Genomic DNA, 20,766 nt, shown 5'->3' on the forward strand with positions numbered 1-20,766 from the left:
TTCTCTCTCAGCACAAGTATCGTCTCTTTCACCAGGATCAGTTTTCTCTCTCACAGCACAAGGAGCGCCTATCCCTCCAGCTGCTCTCTTCGCCACTCTAGAGGATAACATTTTATAGGTTACATTTTTAGTTGTGGGTTTCTTTGAATGTGCAGGTATGGGTGGGAACGTCTTTGTCCATAAATTTCATTGTTTTTCGTTTGAATTTGTGATGGCCATGTGAAAAAGTTGCTCTCTCATGTTTTTACAGTGCGGATATGAAAAAAAAGATCGGATGGATTTGTAAAATTTTATTGAGAAAACTGCATAGAAAATTTTGTCTATCATATGTTTGATGAAATGTCTTAGGAAGAACTTTTTATTGTTTCATGGGCTTATCTTTGCAAGCTTGATGTGGTTGCTTTGTTTGTTGTTTAGAATGAGTTTTGTGATGAATTTAGGTTAATCTTTGAACTTCTTTGTACACATGTTCTCTGCATTTGATGTTTCCGAAGCTTATTTGATGTTTCTTAGGAATTCAAAAATGTTAAAACGTCGAACAAAATTACATATGCAGATAGTAAAACATGATATATCATAAAACAATACATTAAAAACTGCAACCCCTCAGGCAAGTCCTAAAATTAACATATAAAAACTGCAGCCACTTACGCCTTGGCACTTAATGAGCCTATAATTGGTGGCTGCATGCCATAAAGGAACAAATAACACCATAATCTATTCCCTTATATTCGTTTGCATAATAAGAAAGCTACAAGGAGCTTGCACATCCTAAAATTCCTTCTCTTAATCTACAAATGCAATGACCAACTGGTGCATGAGTTCAAAATACAACACCACTTAACATTATTCTAATTTCTAAGACATCTAGAGTAATTAACGGGTAATAAAGAAAAGAAGAGAAAGATTATTTTAAAAAATATAGACAAATGATTTGGGTAAAGGAGAACATCATATGGGAAAATTTGTAAGTGCAACCGACAAATATTCTTTTGTATAGGTGTTAATTTGTGTACTTATGAGTGATAATACTAATTACTGTTCTGTGTCTGTAACACGAGTAGATGGGCAGGCTAAAAAAAAAAAAATTGAAGTATGTTTTTGTAACCTTAAAGTACTTATGAGTGATAATACTAATCATGCTTCTTACCAGTCATATGATTGCAAACTTATGCCAACATCTTCATTATATTCAATCCTGAGTTCCTCCTGCAAAATTTTTTACAACTATTAGAAACTTCAGCAATCTTAAACATCGACGCTTATTAGACATAAACAACATATATAACCTTTGAACATCTTTTTACGCATTCTCCAATAACTTAGTTTCTCCAAATACATGGTGGATTTTGGATTACACCTTTTACCTTCCATATTTTAGGATTTAATTAGAATCATATAGTTGGCATTTGTTTTTCCTATTTGAATGTTTTGCTGCATGTTTTAATCACCCCGACCTATTCAGAACAACAAAACTAGATATGCTTAGCATGTCTGGATAAAATCCCACTAAAGACTAGGCACTTCAATTTTTACATTTCTAAAAATTTATGATTGATCTCTCAATTTTTTGCCTTTTTTTTTTTTTTTTTTTTTTTTTTTTAAAAAAAAAAAAAAAACAGAAAATAACTATAGTTATTAGAAAGGCATTTGTCCTTTTGGGTCTCCGCTTAATACAAAATTTTGAAGAAGTCTCATAAAATCCTAATAAAATTCTCAATATTTTATGTGTTCTCTATTAGGACATTTTCTTTTAGAGTTAATTGTTCATAGTTTTTCTCTCATCTCTATCTTCTACATTTGTTAGTAAGAGTTTCTTTATTCTATGTCTCACTAATTCTCTGTTTCATTATTTTTGAATCTGCACCCTCTTTTCCAACTTCATTCCATCTCTCTTCAACATCAAACTCCGTTCAAGCGAAACCCCTAATGGCCAAGTTCGTGCTTAATAGATCTTGTATGAGGACTGATAATTACTTCAGTACAGTGCCTCATATTTTAATCTAATGCGGTTATGAGGTTTTATTTAGTTAGTGTAACCTATTCATTAAAAATTTAGTTAGTATAACCATGTAATTGTTTATCCATTAGTTTTTTATTTTATTTTTTTAAAATTTTAAATTTTTGCTTGTTGATAAATTATGAATCTAAGAAAGAGAAAAATATATTGTCAGTGTATGGTCCCTGAATTTGAGTTGCAGACGGCAAAAGATTACGGAGTGTAAACCCATTAACATCTTAGAAATATGTCCGTGCAAGTGTAGTATTTCCACTTAAACCAATCTAACATAAATTTTGAAAAGAATACTTCTTTGGAGAAGGTAGAAGTGTAATTCTTTTGAATTTATTTTTAAGATTTTGCTGAATACTTACATGGAGTAGGATGATTCAACATTGAATTGCCAAAAGAAAAATAAGAAGTCAACTAGAAGGCTCAGGTACAAATAAAATTAAGTATCTTTAATTTAGTCCTCATTGGGAATAGGGAGAGAAGTATTCAATTTTCATTTTATATTTACACTGCTTTCTGATCCTATTGTTAGATGTTTGTTTTTTGTTTGACTATTTTGGTTCTCTTTTATTCATTTTTTTTTCCTTCATTTCAATTTCTCATCCTCTTAGTTTTCACAATTAATGGGATCTTTAATTGCCATTTTTTTTTTATCCATTTGCATTTCAATTAATACAAGCCAATTGTTGTATGTACATGAAATTATTTTTTCACTCTATTTGTTTTGCACAACATTGCATATGCCTTTTGTTATAGAAATATAACATGTATACTGCTCCACATTGGGCAGGTTTGGGATTTAGCAATATTATCAACATTGACAATTGAATTGATTAGTATTTCTCTTTCTTTAGAAAATAAAAATTTCAATTTTGTGAAGTAATTGCTCCTAGGTAGCTTCTTTTGTATACTTTCTGTGTAATTGAGGGCGCTTTATGCTTTTAATGATATCTCAATTACTTCTAAAAAACATATTTGTAAAAGTAATAAGAAGTTCACATATGTGAAAAGCTTACCCTTATTTTGTAGCAGATTTTGTAAGATACCAACTTCACATCTTTAGGTTAAGAGCTTCAGGAGTTTGATTAGCTAACAGATCATTCCACAAATGGAGGCTTACAAGTGCTTGCAGCGTTGCACTCACGACTCAACTCTCCAGAAAGAGAGGATGCTCATTTGGATGAGAAGAAAGGGATCTAACCAAGTTTTTTGCTTACCTCATAAGTTTTCCTCTTTGTTCATTGTTGCTGTTAAATCATCCAACCAATCAAATCTATCCATAGAAACCAATTCTGGCATCAACAAGATTATCAGAATTATTAACGACCATCCATTTCTGATCAACCGCTTCAACCTACCATTGTCTAGTGCATTCTTCTACCTGTCCTTTCCAACACCTTTGTGGAGAATGTTTTCGGTTGCCTCTTTGCTGCCCACTCCAATGGTCTCAAAGCACTTGAATTCTTCAAATTTTACCTCGATCATTTCCCAGTTTTGTCCAAGTTCAGATGCTTTTGAAAAGACGCTTCATATTCTTGCACGAATGCGATATTTTGATAAATCTTGGGAACTGATGGAAGAAATCCAACAAAGACATCCTTCCTTGCTCACCCTCAAGTCAATGAGTATCTTGTTATCTAAAATTGCAAAGTTCTAATCCTTTGAAGATACCCTGGAGGCATTTAAAAAAATGGAGAATGATGTATTTGTTGGTAGGAAGTTTGGTACCGATGAATTCAATGTATTGCTTTGAGCATTCTGCACGCAGAGGCAGATGAAGGAGACACGCTCAGTGTTCCTAAATATGCATTCTCGATTTCCTCCCAACACAAAGACAATGAATATCTTGCTCTTGGGGTTTAGGGAATCAGGTGATGTTACTGCAGTAGAACTATTCTATCATGAAATGGTCCTAAGAGGTTTTAATCCAAATAGTATAACTTATAATATCAGAATTGATGCTTACTGTAAGAAAGGTTGCTATGGCGATGGTTTGAGGCTTCTCAAAGAAATGGAATAGGCGAATTGCTTGCCTACCTTGGAAACAATCACTACTTTGATTCATGGAGCAGGGGTTGTTCGAAATCCAATCAAGGCATAGCAGATATTCGATGAAGTTCCTTTGAGGAACTTACGCCCATATTCTGGTACTTATAATGCTTTGATGAGCTCGCTCGTTAGATCAAAAGATCTGAATTCTACAGTTGCTTTGATGGATGAGATGGAAGAGAAACATATTAAGCATGACAGTATGACCTATCATATCATTTTCTCAGGATTGAAGAGGTCAAATGGCATTGAGGGTGTTTGTGAGCTATACCACAAGATGGTTGAGAGAAATTTTGTGGCCCAAACACGAACGGTAGTGATGTTGATGAAAATTTTCTGTGAAAATCGTGAGCTTGATTTGGGTTTGAATTTTTGGAATTGCCTTGTGGAAAAAGGCTCTTGTCCTCATGGCCATGCGTTGGATCTCTTGGTGATAGGACTGTGCTCCTTGGGGAGGGTCCAAGAAGCATTTGACTGCACCAAACAGGTTTTGGAAAGAGGGAGGCATATTAGTGAGTCAGTGTCTTGAATGTTGGGAAGATTTCTACTGCAGAGAGGTGAGATGGACAAGTTGAGTACGCTCAACCAGATGATAAAGAAATTACAAGATATTTTGCCGCCATCAACAGGGCATGCTGTGTTGCTGCCTCAACAGAGATAAAGTAGTATGTTTAATTTTATGAATGATTCATTAAACTTTGTTCTAATTATGTATGAATAGTTTTATTTGATCCATTTGTTGAGTTTCTAGATTTTATGCTTTCTGCCCCGACAAAAAGGCGTGCTATTGGCGCATTTGCTCGGAGTGGAGCATTAAATCCTTCAATTGAAGGACCATAAATAATTTGGATTGGGAAGGTTTGGAAGATCTAATTGTTTTTTTTTTTTTAATTTTTTTAATTTTTTTTTATTTTTTTTATTTTAGAAGAAGAGTGATATTTGCTAGCAACAACGTAATAAGGGCAGTCAATCACTTTGTTTCACTGAATGCCTCTAATTAGTTTTAAAAACACCTGTTATGTCTCAAACCTCAAACAATAAGTGTACTTTGTCAAAATATTAACATTAAAACTGCTTGATTTTTTTTTTTAATGATTTTTATTTTATCAAAGAATAAACTATTTATACTATTAAAATTACAGACCATGAGTTAGAGTTTAATAGATAAACCCACCAAATCCCAATATAAACAAAAAAAAAACATACCTTTCCTGGCTTTCCATTAAAACACTCCATATTCCATAATGTCAAATACAAGTAAATCAGAGATACCAATCTTTTTTTTTTTTTTTTTTTGATCTGAAATCAGAGATACCAATTCATTTCTAAGACATGTTCCACCAGCAGCATAATCTGGATCTAACAAACTTAAAAATCACAAAACCCAGGGCTCACATTCCAATAGGAACAAATAACTAATATGATGAAACAATTAAAGAAACCTCTACCCTCCCCTGTAACCTTTCCCCTTTCCAATTAGAACAAGAAAAAAAAAAAAAGAAGAAGAAGAAGAAACTTCTAATGTTAAAATATAGTTAACCAGACTCCAAATATTAACTATAGAAAACGAGCTAATTGTACACCCTAACTCGAGAGCCAACCTGCTAACTCTGGAAGAAAAAAAATGAAAGAATGAGTTAACGCCCAGTAAACCGCATAGGTAATAGGGTTTGGGGAAAAGCAAGTTTAAGAAAGATTTTAGAGGCCAACTCAAACCGAATCATGATTTTGAGCCGAAGTCCAGTTAAATAGAGCTCACAAGATCTCTATCAACAATCTTCACATTTTATTGGGTTCATTGCCCATATCATATTTTTATTGGGCCCATCGCCAACAAGGGGATGCCGGTCAAAGTTGGGTTCAACGCACAATTTGTATTCTTTACCCGGGCCAGTCCAACAACCTCGGGAGGCCCAAGCAATCTTCACTCAACAACCATTTTATCAAATGGACATTTTTGATTTGAAACAATTTTTCTAAATTCTAAAATAATGCATGTGCATACACGATGATTCCCACGAATTCAATGGACAAACAAATATGCATTTTCTTTTTCATTTAAACATTCCTCCAAGATCAATCGGGTTGCTTGATTGAAAAGAAAAAAGAAAAAGAAACAGAAACAGAGCTTAAAAGAGACCCATGGCCAAAAGTTTAGACTCCTTTCTGTGGCAGCGTTTCGAATGCAGAGACGGTGTTCTCGAATTTAATCCTGTGTATAGGGGCACCGCTTTGCTTGATAGCACAAGCTGTCTTGTCCTCAAGAGGGCAACGTGCTTTCAGCATGGAGAACACGTGATTGTTCAACCTCCTCGCTTTCTTCATTGCTTCCAATAGTCCGTCCCATCCCTACTTTAACAGAAACATGAATACCATCAAAGGAAGCTAGAATGTGTTTTTAAATCACAAGCAATGTGGTGTATTTTTAAAAGCGCGTGATTTTAAAGGCCAAACTGCAATTTTACTAAACGCTTAATTACATTTTTAAAAATCGCGTTTTCAAATTGCACGTTTTGAAATCGGAAACCCATACAGACACATCAATATAACAATAGAAAAGCGTTTCGATAAATATTTTGGCTACACAAACCTCCGACTCAAGTTGTCTAGAGTGGCTACTAGTACAACAGTAGGAGCAAAATGAAAATATATTTACCTGGACATGTTGAGGAATTCTGTGTGTCTGAGTTATTGATGAAGCCTCCACTTCGGCAACATTGAGGACCTGATATGAAAAATCAAAAAGCTCAAAATGCAGCTGTTGCCCAAGCAAGTATATTATGGTGCAGCCACCCCAAGCTATTGAATCACCCAGCACTTCATGATTGTTTGATGGTGCTTGAGCACTCTCTTCTAAATATCCCTATGTAATACAAGAATTAGAGAATGTTAGCAGCAAAACAAATATATCCAGCATTCACATACAACTAGAACCATACGAGGTATGAAAAAAATAAGTAAAGGCTCACTTAAGGTTAGTCGTCAACCATTACAATGAAGAGAAATAATCACGTAACTCCTGAAGACAATTGTTACTTGTAGCTCACAACTATGCTCAAGTATTTATTTATTTATTTTTTCTTTTTCTTTTTTTTTTTTTTTAAAAAATAAAGGTGGAAAGAATATTATCATAAGGCTTTGGCTCTGGTTCTTGTTCTGTCTTTTATTTTTATTTTTTATTTTTAAAACAAAAACATTAACAAACAACTCAAAACACAAAACATTGTTAAAAATACAAAAATAATTTTCACCTTTATGTCACGTAAGAGCACTTTTTCAAACCAAAAACGAAAAACATTCCCCAAAACACATTAACAAACATAGCATTCCTCACCAATATATGAACTTTTTATAGTCCAGGTTCATGTAATACCAATTTTTCCAGAAGTGAATTCATTGTAATGGCTACAAAGTGACATGATCATTTAAGATGCCAGCCACTCCATCAATAGGCCAAATGTCAGATGAAACCTAACTTTATCTTGGCCGAACAGAGATCTATATTGAAACATAGCAGTTAATGTCCCAAGACAAAAACTAGTAGTACTGAAAAACTAATGAGACGCCGTGAAATCAATATGTATTTCCTAGATATGGCTCTTTAGCGATCAATTTTTCTTTTAGAAATATTGCAGTGTAAATGCAGAGATATCCCCCTTTCAATTATTTGCTTTATATTGTGCAAATTTACGGCATGTTCAACGTAGATGCCACTTGGAAAAAAATCACGTATCAACAAAGACATGCAGACCTAGAACATTTTAGGTCAGAAGAACTATATACAATTTCAGGGAAACACGTGTTGGAAGATTCTTGCTTACAATTTGAAGGCCACTATATATACGGTAGAAATCCTTTGAGGTTGTAATGTCAATGAACCCTGTCTTTGGGGCAGTACTCCATTTACTACAATATTTATCCAGCGCTGCACTTGTAAAAGCGAGAGCATATTCCAGTACATTTCCAGTATTCATGTTAGCCTTGTACAAAAGATCTGCAACAATAGGAAGACATCTAAACCCTTAAACTGAAGAGCCATCAAAGCAATGAAAAAATGACTACGAAAATGACAAACACCTAAAGGCTTATAGTTATTGAATAAAGAATTTACATTTTCAGGACTAGCACTGGAATTATGAAACACAAAGATCATATATAGTCCCCCCCCCCCCCCCCCCCCCCCCCCCCCCCCCCTCCTCTTTCTCTCTTGGTTTTCTTTCTCAACTGCACATTCGTGCAGAGAATTACATATGGACATTGGACCAGGACCAAATTTGGACAAGTCTTGTGTCAAGGATGAGGTGTAGGCCCCTATTCTTTTTCCTTCTTTTTAGTAGGTGGAGGCCTTAACTTGATCTTGTATCTCTCCTATAAACAGTCTAAACTAAACCAGTCCTGAAAGTAAAATTTAGAGAGCGGCTGGCCCGATTTTATCAATTTTTCTTTCAGGGTAATAGATTGAATAAGTAAACCATGCAATGAACACCAAGGATGTGTTTGCACAAACAGTATAAAAGTAATCAATTGAATCAAGGTCATCAAGACTTGAACCAATGACGAAATGGACAACCAGATTTTGGTACCATGTTAAGAAGTGGCCTAAAAATGTATATCAAGCTCAAAAACACACCGACACTAACAAGGAACCCAAACCACCATATTATATCATTATGCTCAAAATTCTGATTCCTGGATAACCTTCAAGCAATACAATCCTCCCTTATCAACTTGCAGCCTCACCCAATACAAAAAGCAAGAAACTCACCAAATCCAATCCCAATAATAAATGTCCACATCAGTCTTAGGCTCCAACACAATATAATCACCTGAAACACCTATATTATTGGCCAGCAAAACATCTTTATTCTCAGCACACTAATTGTCCAGAGTTTCAACAAGTTGTGCCATGACCCACTTATGGGATGCCACATTGGTAGAATACCCCAAAAAGATCAGTCACTATTGGGGCTCTCCATACTGGTTCATATGGCCTAGATCGACCTAGACCATGCCCCAATGTAAGACTAAACAAACACATGCAATGTCCTCATAATCCAAATCGACGCAATCCTTGACATTCTTCATCGTGATGTATGTCACAAGTTGGCATATTAGCAGTTTTGCATACAAAAATTCCAATTTTGAATAGCCATTGCTGTTCTCAAAGATATGTACAGTCATGAATTTGGCATAAGTTTTATTATATGCATCCTTAATGAAGTTATGCACATTTAAAGAATGACATAACATCTCAAACAAATCTACCTCCAGGTCATGATATGGGTACAAACTCGGTGGAATTCCGTAAAACTGGAAAGAAAATGTAAACTTTTTAAAGTGACATTTGCAAAATTTCTGGATTATCATAAGCAGCAAGTGTGAAAAAAGCAAATAGTAAGTTTAGAAACAAGTCTTGGAGGTTTTTGGGGCATTTCTCTAATGGCTTTTATCCTGGAAGAGCAATTAAGTTATATTAAGGACAACGTTTAAAAGTCCAGAGCAGTTCTCACTGCAACAGAATCTTAGTGATTTGCTTCAAATTTACCTTTCATTCCCCACCTACATCCTCCTCTCAACCCCATCACTCTTCATCTGTCTTATTCATCAACTTCTTCCAGCTATTTTTGTGATAAACTAATATGCTTCATTCATCTATTTGTTAGCTTCTGACCATTTTTCCAAGCTTGCTATCAAATGGTTCCAATTTTGTCTTTTAAGGTTGCTTCTGAATGCATATATGCAACAGTAACACAAAAAATGTGCCTTGAACTAGCCCACAGAGCTATTCCTATGGCAACCCAGTCTATGTTCCAATGAGTTTTAGCAGGAAGTTAAGATTTCATAAGATAAAGATGACACCATGAAAAGGAAAGACAAATGCTTATGAACATTATACTGTTACAACTGCATCACAAAGATCGAACAGCACTTCTTTGACAGCTAAGCCATACATAACTGACCTGTAAATTGTATATGATAGAACTGGCATAAGTTCTGTTTTGCCTGCACATAAACAGGGATAAATAACAGCAAGATTGGAAGATGTGCAATTGGGTACCTGCAGCTTCTGCCTGTTTTGATATGGTGTGGAAAGATGTTGGATTTGGACACCTAGGGTTTGACACTATAGCAGTAGTGGCAGCTTTAAAAAGGCTGACAATAGGGCTATCTCTACCATCTTGAGAATGCAATATCTGCCCATCTGCACCAGGAAGCAAGCCCAACCATGGGGCCGTTTGCATGAAATGCATGGTATCCACTTCTCTCTGTTGAGCATGCAAGAATGCAAGAGTAAGCAGAAATCACTCGAGCAGGTAAAGACATTGACAACATCAAAGATGATACACAGTTATAAGATGAAAAGAATCAATACTTTTCTGAGCGATGAAAAGAACCAATATAATTGGCTTCCACCATGCTCAACAACATTTTATATTACTGAATATGAAAATATGGGATATAAAATCTCAATGTTCAAATGAAAGGTTTTTAATTATATAGATTCATTCTGAATCTTATCAAGCACACAAACATACTGAGTATATGAAATATGAAGAAATAGGTATGCCTAGATTCTTTAGTCTATGTAAACAAAGGATCCAATTGATAGAATAAGCATTGTTTTGGACTCTCATCTCATGACGAATGCCTTCTCAAATTTTGTTTGCCCCATAGTTTGTCCCAGAATAAAACAATAAGAATTTGAATTTTCGCATTCCCTTTTTATCCTTATTTTGAAGTTTGTATCCTGTATGAAAAGTTCAAAGCAAAATAATACAAAGGTTACTTTGGGAGAACAGACGAAAAATTGAGTTGGCAAGGCATTAAATGCTCCATAAAATGTCTGTTTCCTTTTCCAAATGAGACAAATTATGGGGTTGGAAAAGAATTTATTTTTTCTCCCTTCTTTTATCAACTCCTTATCTTTATTTGGATCGCCACCTATACCAAAAGTAATAAAAACAGAAAAAAGATAGATTTGAGGCTCCAACAATGCTTATGTATAAAGTAGTAATTTCACATGAAAAACGGCATGAGCAAGATTGGTATTTGTTCATGCAATTGATTCTCAAGTCAACAAAATTGGAGTCTTAAAAATTATTTGGTTCAGCTTCATTCAAGGAATTGATTCTGTATCCAGTCTAATTGCAAAGCATGGTGATCCCATGATGTAGGTTGAATGGCATGATATTTATTTTAGAGTAAATATATCATAACTTCTTGAGTCGGGGAGCGATTTGAAACTAGTCCCTCACTTTTTAAAAATCAATGTTGACTCCTTAATTTTTTTGCGAATTTGAAACGAGTCATTTCGTCACTTTTCCGTCCATTTTCATAACTTCTGTTAATGCCATGATAGAACATAGAAATTATGGAAGTTGAAACCGTGCTCTTTACCGAGCATTCATTGATCATATATAGAGTTTGATTACAAAGTTTAAGTTAAATACTAACTCTAGTCTAGCAACCGGTTTCTACCTCTAAATACATTCAAACTATAACACTTGAAATCTTTATCTAGTTATGATACTATTGCATTAGGACTCTATAACATGTTTCGGCTTTTGGATAGAAGTAGAGGACTTCTTAGTAGAGTCCCGGTTGGACACCTCCACAGATTGAGCCGCACAAGACTCCTGCTGGGACTTTGAGTCTTGTGCGAGAGGTGTTCTAATACCCTCCCGCAAGTTCAACGGGGGAGATCGCACGTTGAGCTTGAAACAGAGTTGTTGAAACTTGGCCGAAACAAGGGGTTTTGTAAGGACATCGGCAAGCTGATTTGAGCTAGGAACAAACCGAACCACCAAGGACTTATCAGCAACGCGATCTCGGACAAAGTGGAAATCAATTTCCACATGGTTGGTACGCGCATGGAATACCGGATTAACGGACATGTAGGTGGCACCAATATTATCACACCAAAGAGTTGGGGGAGAGGAGGTCCGAACACCAAGTTCTTGAAGGAGTGCCTGGATCCATAAGAGTTCAGTTGTGGTGTTTGCAACAGCCTTATACTCTGCTTCTGTAGAGGACCGAGAGACAGTGGGTTGTTTGCGGGAGCTCCAAGATACCAAATTTGAACCAAGAAAAACACAATATGCACCGGTGGAATGACGATTGTCTGGACATCCAGCCCAATCAGCATCCGAGTAAGCTTGAAGAACATTGGAAGATGAGCGATGAAGAAGGAGCCCATGAGATAGTGTATACTGCAAGTATCTGAGAATTCTCTTAACGGCCTGCCAATGTGGTTTAAGTGGTCGATGCATGAATTGGCACACGTGGTTTACAGCAAAGCTTAAGTCTGGTCTTGTGAGAGATAGATATTGTACGGAGCCGACTGTACTGCGATAGAGAGACGGATCTTCCATTGGATCCCCTGAAAAGGCAGAGAGGACGGACAAGGAAGCCATTGGAGAAGTAATAGGCTTTGCTTCATGCAGTTTGTCTTCTTTAAAAGATCCATAATATAGCGCCGTTGAGAGAGAAGAAGACCTGAGTTCAGTTTGTAAACTTCAACACCAAGAAAATAATGTAAATCACCCAAATCTTTAACAGCAAATTCAGCATTAAGGAGGTGAAGTAAATTCGGGATGGCAGCTGGATCCGAAGCTGTGATGATGATGTCATCAACGTAAATAAGCAGAAATACGGTGACTGACTGTGTTTTGTAGAGAAAAAGAGACGAGTCGGCCTTGGACCCGACAAAACCAAGTTGGATGAGCTTGGCACTTAACCTGGAAAACCAGGCTCTAGGCGCCTGTTTGAGGCCATATATAGCCTTGTGAAGCTTGCACACATTATAAGGAAAGTTAGGATTGGTAAATCCCGGTGGCTGAACCATATGAACATCCTCGGACAAAAGACCATGAAGAAAAGCATTTTGTATATCAATCTGTTTCATTGACCATCCAGCAGAATATGCAAGGGAAAGCACTGTTCGGATCGTAATGGGCTTAACAACTGGACTATAAGTTTCTCCATAGTCCACACTTGCTTGTTGATGGAATCCTTTGGCTACCAGCCGAGCTTTGTGTCTCTCAATGGAACCATCGGCTTTTCTTTTCAGTTTGAACACCCATTTGCATCCTACTGGATTTTGGGAGCCGTGTGGAGGTACAAGGGACCATGTCTGGTTATGGAGAAGAGCATTAAACTCAAGTTGCATTGCATTTCTCCATTCTGGAATACTCACAGCATTTGAGAAACAGGTCGGTTCCTGAGTGGCTGAGGCATGCTGTGTTAATAAACCCCGAGGAGCAGGATATCGGACAGTGCCATCTGTGAGCTGTCTTGGCTGAACTATATTGTTCATAGACCTGGTATGCATGGGATGTACTCGGGCAGGAGGAGTTTCCTCATAGGAACTGGAACAAGAGCCGTGTGGTTCTGCAGAATTGGAAGAAGAGGAATTGGAAGAAGAAGGTGGTGGTGCAGGAGGTTGTGGTGAAGATGGAGCGGGTGGAGGTAAAAGAATAAGAGGGAAAATAGGAGCTTGAACAGGAGTGGAATTAGGAGGAGTTGCAGAACCTTGAGAAGCATAAGGAAATCGGGATTCATGGAAGATGACATCCCGAGAGATGTACAATCGGCCAGATTCTATGTGAAGGCATTTATAGCCTTTGTGATGTTGCCTGTATCCAAGAAAAACGCATTCTTTGGACGTTGGGAGAATTTATGAGTGTTGTAAGGCCTGAGATTTGGAAAACACGCACACCCAAAAACTTTAAGAAACTGGTAATCAGGAATTTGATGAAATAATTTTTCAAAAGGGGACTGATCATTGAGCAATGGAGTTGGCATTCGGTTGATAAGATAACAGGAGGTAAGGCAGGCATCTTCCCAGAATTTTTGAGGGAGAGAACTCTCGGCCAGTAAGGCTAGAGTGGTGTCAATTAAGTGTCTATGCTTGCGTTCGGCACACCCTTGCTGTTGGTGTGTATGAGGGCAAGAAATACGATGCGTGATGCCTTGAGATTGAAAATAAGAGTGAAGATTACGATATTCACCCCCCTAGTCCGATTGCACACTGATTATTTTTGTGTTTAAGAGCCGTTCAACCATAACTTGGAACTTAAGGAAGACAGACATGACATCTGATTTGGCTTGTAGAGAAAAAACCCAAGTAAAACGACTAAAGGCATCAATGAAAGACACATAAAACCGACTTCTGTTTATTGATAATGTTGGAGAAGGTCCCCATACATCGAAGTAAATTAATTGTAAAGGACTACAAATTGAAGCACTAGAAGAACTAAATGGCTGCTGATGACCCTTGGCTTGTGCGCATGCAGAGCAAGGGGAGGAAGCCTTATTTGAAGAAACTGGAAGGTTGAACTGAGAAAGAACATGCTGAACTGTGCGAAAGGCAGGATGACCCAAGCGCTTGTGCCATGAAGCTGTAGAAGTGCGTTCACCGACAAAGGCTTGTTTTATTGACGAAGAACTGGTTGACGGAAGAAGGGGATAGAGACCATCTTTAGTTGGCCCTTGGTGGAGGATGGTCCTGGTTTGAATGTCCTTAATCAAGAAATAAGAAGAGTGAAATTCAAAAAATACAGGGTTGTCAAAGGCAAATTTTTGAACTGAAAGAAGATTTTTAGAGATGGATGGAACACGAAGGAGTTGGTTAAGGATAAATTTACGCCGAGAAAAGATGAATGATGCAGAACCAACATGAGAAATAGGCAAACCTGTTCCATCCCCTACTCAGATCTGATCCTGGCCGTGATATTCCTCACGAGATAAGTTGAGGTGCTGTAGCTCGTTAGTGACATGATGTGTAGCACCGGTGTCCGGATACCAAACATCCTCTGCTGGTAGGGCTGGTGTGGAGTAATAGGCCTGTGGAGAAGGAGGAGGTTGCTGATCTGGAATAGACTCCTGTTGATGGTAGCAACGAAAGGCAGTATGGCCAATTTTCCCGCAAATTTGGCAGGTAGGACGGGAACCGGTAGCAGCATCAGGAGAAAAATAGGAGCCACGGCCACGATTGTTAGGAAAATAGCCACGACCACGGTTGAAGGGTCGTCCTCCACGGCCACGGTAGCCCCTGCCTCGAGGTGGGAAGGAGCGATTTGTAAAATTTGCTGCAGCCGGAGGAAGATCAAGGGCAGAGGTCTGCTGGTCCAGGCGCATCTCGTGAGCCAGTAGATGACCATAAAGTTCATCTATGGATAAGGGATCAACCCTAGTGGTGACAGAGGTCACAAATGGGCCATATTCGGAGCCAAGACCCTTGAGGAGAAAAGAGACGCTCTCAAAGTCATTGAGAGGTTGTCCGGCGGCAGCGAGAGTGTCACTAAGAGTCTTGATGGTTTGGAAGTATTTTGTAATGGAGCTTCTACCTTTCTTTACTGTGGCAAGCTGAAAATATATTTGCATGACTCTAGCACGGGCTTGAGATTCGAACATGGAAAGCAGAGTGGACTAGAGAGCTGCCGAGGAGATGCTGCCAACTGCATGAACCACGTAGGGTTCGGTTAATGTGGATATAAGAATGCTGAGTATCATTTGATCATGCTGGTTCCACGCAAGAAATTCTGGGTTGACAATTGTGGCAGGCGCTCAAGCATCAGTTGAAGGATTCGGAATCGTTTGAGGTGGAGGCTGAGATGAGCCGTCAAGAAAGCCGTAGGCGTCCTGTCCTTTGATGTAGGCGAGAGTCTGTGTTTTCCACGCCATAAAGTTTCCTTTGGAGAGTTTGATATGAAGATTCGGATTCATGTTGGGTATGGTAAAGACAACCGGTTGCGGTTGGGGAGGTGGGAGATGAGGTTGAGTGGCTATGGGAGCCACCGAACTGGCAGAAGCACTGGATTCAGAATCAGAATGAGCCATAGCTCAAGACATGTGTCTTTGAGATGGCTCTGATACCATGATAGAACATAGAAATTATGGAAGTTGAAACCGTGCTCTTTACCGAGCATTCATTGATCATATATAGAGTTTGATTACAGAGTTTAAGTTAAATACTAACTCTAGTCTAGCAACCGGTTTCTACCTCTAAATACATTCAAACTATAACACTTGAAATCTTTATCTAGTTATGATACTATTTCATTAGGACTCTATAACATGTTTCGGCTTTTGGATAGAAGTAGAGGACTTCTTAGTAGAGTCCCGGTTGGACACCTCCACAGATTGAGCCGCACAAGACTCCTGCTAGGACTTTGAGTCTTGTGCGAGAGGTGTTCTAATATGCCACGTCAGCCTTTTTGCTACATCACCTTAAAATATTATTTTTTAACAATTTTATTTAAAAGATTTTTTTAAGTAAGGGTTGGGGGTGGCCTGCGAGCCACACCTCGGGCCTGGGGGTAGCCTGAAAGCACCCTCGGGCCTGGGGCCAGGGGTGGCTCATGGCCACCCCAAGGGCCAAGGGTAGCTGCGCGGCAACCCCTTGGGCCTAGGGTTGGCCTGAAGGCCACCCCTAGATCCATCTAGGGGTGACCTGAAAGCCACCCCCTGGGTGTGGCGTGCGGCCACCCCTAGGGGTTGGGGATAGTTGCTAGGCCACGGGTGGCCACGCGGCTACCCCCGGGGTGGCCGCCCCTGGGGGCCACCCCCAACCCTTCCTTTTTTATTTTAATTTTCCTTTTTGAATAAAATTATTAAAAAAATAATATTTTAAAGTGATGTGACAAAAAGGCTGACGTGGCACTAAAGGAAGTTGCGAAAATGTACAAAAAAGTGACGGAAGGACTCATTTCAAATTCGCAAAAAAGTTAAGGAGCCAACATTGATTTCTAAAAAATGAGGGACCAGTTTCAAATTGCGCTCCGAGTCAGAGAATTATGATACATTTACCCTTTTATTTTATGACAGAAGATAGAAACTTCACTTGCCTATCATAACCATTGATTTCACAAAGGAAACAACCAAGATAGTGCTGGACAGAGAAAAGGAGAATCGTATAGCTGACCACAAGAAGCTTATTGAAGGCTTCTAAGGAATCCGTATAAAAATTGCTACCTGCCTTTACATCTTCCCTGTAGCTATGCCATTATGACATGACTTATCTATTCACAACCTTGGTTAGTGGATTATGATACCATATAATGGGGCATATAAGGCACCCAGTTTTTACAACTGTGCAGAAGTTTGCCTCTGCAAAGAGGGAAAAGATCTCTAGCAAGCGTAGAAAATCCCTGTAATAAGGCCTGCTGGAAATGAGAAAAAGTAGCCTCTACACAAAAAAACTCTAGCACTATGATGCAAAGTATATGGAAGAGGACTTGATATCCGAAGAGGAACACTAAAACAAAGCCTAGTCGTCCATAAGTTTGATTATGTGATCAATCTTGGTTGATTTTAGTTGTTTTTTTGTGCCTTGGACTTAAGTATTTCCTTACATGAAGTCTTTTAATTTTTATGTAACAAGTCATCTGACTTTTTAATTAGGCATGTGACTACTGTAGGACAAATTTAAAAACATTAGAAGAGATTTGAATCAGTGGTTGTGATCGCGTCTTATCTAGGGCAGCAACTTACTGTCTTATTTAAGAGTTTTCTGAAGTGGTAATAACAACTTTTTCCAGAGAATTGAATGAACTTTCAGCCAACGTTTGTGGCTTTTCTCTCCCTCTTGCTTAGGGATTGAGTTTGGGTGTTCTTGCTAAATTGATAGCTTGAACGAGCTCTCCGATTTCCCTTCTTAAACTCCCTTTTTCTCTCATTCATATTCGGAATTGCATCAGTTGGTATCAGAGCAAGTTTTGGTCCGTTGGAATTGAGTGGGGATTTGGGGTTATTTTCTCTAAGGAATTGCAAGATGCCACTAAGGAGAAAGAATCAGCTTTGTGGAGCACCAAATTAGAACGTTGCATTTGATCAACAACTAGTGGTCCGTATGATTGAAGCTTTTGTCCAGTGCGTTGCGCAAAGAGAGAATCCTTCTCAAGATGGCAACAAAATTGAGGGGGATGACTATCAACATGAAGAGTTTTTTAGAACCCTCGTACACAAATAGTATACAAAAGAGCCAAACACCCTATAGGCTTCTACAATCTAAAAACTTAATCAGATTTACCAGATCCGATTAGGAAAAGTTAGGAATATGTACAACAACCTAATCCAAACGAGATCAAAGAAAATAAGATTTTTGAGAAAGCATTTTGGACTCGCAGTCCTCAAAGAGGCTCATATTCATTTCTCTCCAAATGCTCAACATTAAGAAAACAACAATAACCTATCAGATTGCCTCTTTGGGATGTCCCCACCCTTGGAACTTCCAGCAAAGAAGTAACTCTAGAATGTTACTAGGCTTTGCCCATGAACCCCCAAATAACTTGAGAACCAAGTGCTAGATATCACTAGTATACTCACTATGAATGAGAAGGTGATTAATTTTTTTTTTTTGATAGGTAAGAAAACAAAATAGCATTAAAAAAGCGTAAAGGCGCCCCTAAGTATACATGAAGTATACAAGGACATCAAAACAAAAGAAAAACAGAAAACAAAGGAATAACACCTGAAAAAACCCAAAAGACAGAAGAAAGGCTACATTAAACCCCCAACCTCTTGCCTCTAACCCGGCTAGAACCAACACTACTAGCATCGAAATTGATCGAGCATTCTAGATTCTTAACCTCTCTTTTCCCTTTTTCTTAGAAGCAGAGAGAGTGCTGCCCCTCATCAACTAAAGCCAAGAAGTCCATAAAACCTTTCACAGTCCCCTTGAAAGGAACCCCCATCGTGCGAAAACACAACCTAGCATCTTGCACTACCCTGGGGTATACAACAACCCCTCTCTTAGGATCATTCCCCTTCAAAGATTCACCCACCTCGAAGACCCAAGTGTTAAGGATATAATAGTCAACTCACATCCCATGCCAACAGCCGCATCTACCATCTCAAGTTCACTCATGGACAGCACACAAACCCTAGCAGCTGCCACACAAACCCTAGCTCAATCAGCCGTGAATCAAGGCAATCTTCCCCAATAATCACACACTCGGATACTCTCTCCATATAAAACCTACAGCTAGCATTATTCTCTCGCAACTTTCCTATTGTACCTCAACGGCTATATTACCATATCTACCTTCCTAGAATAGAATAATTCTTACCTTATGTAAACGACAGTGTACACGGCATATATGTACTTGTAAATCCTTATAAATATACATCAATACAAAACCCTAAGCATCAAGTGCTTAAGGTCTTTTACCCTAGTTTTGTTTTAGTTTACACCAAGAAGACTGTTGGCCCCTCTAAGACATACCAAGTAAAAACTGGGGAGAACACCCATACACAGAGGAGAACGGCCTCGGTGGAAACAAAACCCATTGAAAAGAGGGAGAGAAGCCCACCACGCCAAACGGATACGAAAAAGCAGGCCCAACACCACCAGAAGAGGGTTGGGCAACCGAAACCCCTCCCCCACCTAGTGCCATCGAGGACCGGTCCATGACCCTGATAGGGGGCTGAGAAGAAACACCCAAGGACTGCACTGTCGGAACATTGATCGCCGCCACAGCCTCAACAATTAGAGAAGTGTCCACTTGTGCTACATTGCCTTTCTTTGCTTTCCAATAATATCTTTGCACCTACTCGAAATCTGAAGGGTAACAAGAAAGAAATAGCCTTCTCATTCTTTTTACATAGGCAACACCAGTTAACAAGAAAGAAACCTTGCCTTCTAAGGTTATCAACTGTGCGGATTCTACCCTTTGTTGTAGTCCATAAAAAGAACGCAATGCAAAGAAGGGCCTTAACCTTCCAAATGTACCTAGACTATTTGGTATATATGGCATTGTGTTGCATGTGACACATTTTATATGTAATAGATACAACGTACAAACTCTAATCACATAGATGTTTATGCTGGCTCTGTGTTGTATATGTTCTCATCATTTAATGTTTAGTAGTTTCCGCTGCTATGTGTAATCTCTAATGTGATATGCTCATGCTATGAGACTTTTTTTTAATGTTGATGTTTGGTTCATGGCGTGTAGTCATGCCATTGCAATGATCCGGATTTTTTATTTTTTTATAAAAAAAAAGGGTCGTCATATATGGCTCCTTCATATTTTATTTTATATTTTTTAATGTCAATGTAGCAATTAAGTGTAAAATATTGCTAAAGGAAGTCCAAGATTGAATTAAACAAATACAACACAGGTATACTGAACAATAAAGGAAAAAATTGATTTGGGTGTGTGGGGCCGCCAAAAGAAACTCTAAAAGAAATTCCAACGCATTGTTAATATTTTCGAAGTTCGCAAATTCAGGAGCCACTGATTTAACTCAAATCTGAACTGCATTTGCTTCAGTAAGAAATCGCTAGACATAGTCATTTTTATGAAGAGTTTAGAACACTAACCAACACAATATCAAGAAGTCCCATCCAATATAATATGCTTCCAATCTCCTTTATCCCACGAAGAACCTCTGCTTTGAGCTCTGACTTTGTCCCCCAATTAAGTTGTTCTTTCACAAGCCTCATACAACCTGTGTATGGAGAATTAAATTCACAAACTAGGAAAGGAGAGACTAAGTCCAAGAAAATGGGAGCAGAAACGACAAGAGCATGCATGCTAAAAATCTGATATCTAAAAAAGGAACAATAATTCCAGTGGATATGAAAACTTAAACACCGCAAGAGGATGGTTAGTAGTCCACAAAACTGTTTTTCACTGTCAACCTTACATGGGTTCTGGCTCTGAAATACAAGTGACTAAAAAACCTATGAAAAGGCATCA

General features: G+C 38.3%; 1 protein-coding gene and 1 pseudogene across 1 annotated transcript in view; one reads left to right on the plus strand and one right to left on the minus strand.

Annotated features, from left to right (window-relative positions):
• The first annotated feature begins 3,179 nt into the window (after nucleotides 1-3,179).
• On the plus strand, nucleotides 3,180-4,740 carry LOC133851076 (pentatricopeptide repeat-containing protein At3g61360-like; annotated as a pseudogene).
• Nucleotides 4,741-6,087: 1,347 nt separating this feature from the next.
• Nucleotides 6,088-20,766, minus strand: part of LOC133851382 (protein PIR) — an 80,357-nt gene continuing 65,678 nt past the window's right edge. Inside the window, exons 27-31 of the mRNA XM_062287787.1 lie at nucleotides 20,388-20,515; nucleotides 10,119-10,326; nucleotides 7,882-8,054; nucleotides 6,717-6,923; nucleotides 6,088-6,409 (exon numbers count right to left, since the gene is read on the minus strand). Of these exons, the coding sequence (XP_062143771.1) occupies nucleotides 6,215-6,409; nucleotides 6,717-6,923; nucleotides 7,882-8,054; nucleotides 10,119-10,326; nucleotides 20,388-20,515 (911 nt within the window). The 3' untranslated portion in view covers nucleotides 6,088-6,214. The remainder of the gene's footprint in view (nucleotides 6,410-6,716; nucleotides 6,924-7,881; nucleotides 8,055-10,118; nucleotides 10,327-20,387; nucleotides 20,516-20,766) is intronic.

Source organism: Alnus glutinosa, chromosome 12, assembly GCF_958979055.1.
Source record: "Alnus glutinosa chromosome 12, dhAlnGlut1.1, whole genome shotgun sequence".
Taxonomy (NCBI): Eukaryota; Viridiplantae; Streptophyta; class Magnoliopsida; order Fagales; family Betulaceae; genus Alnus; species Alnus glutinosa.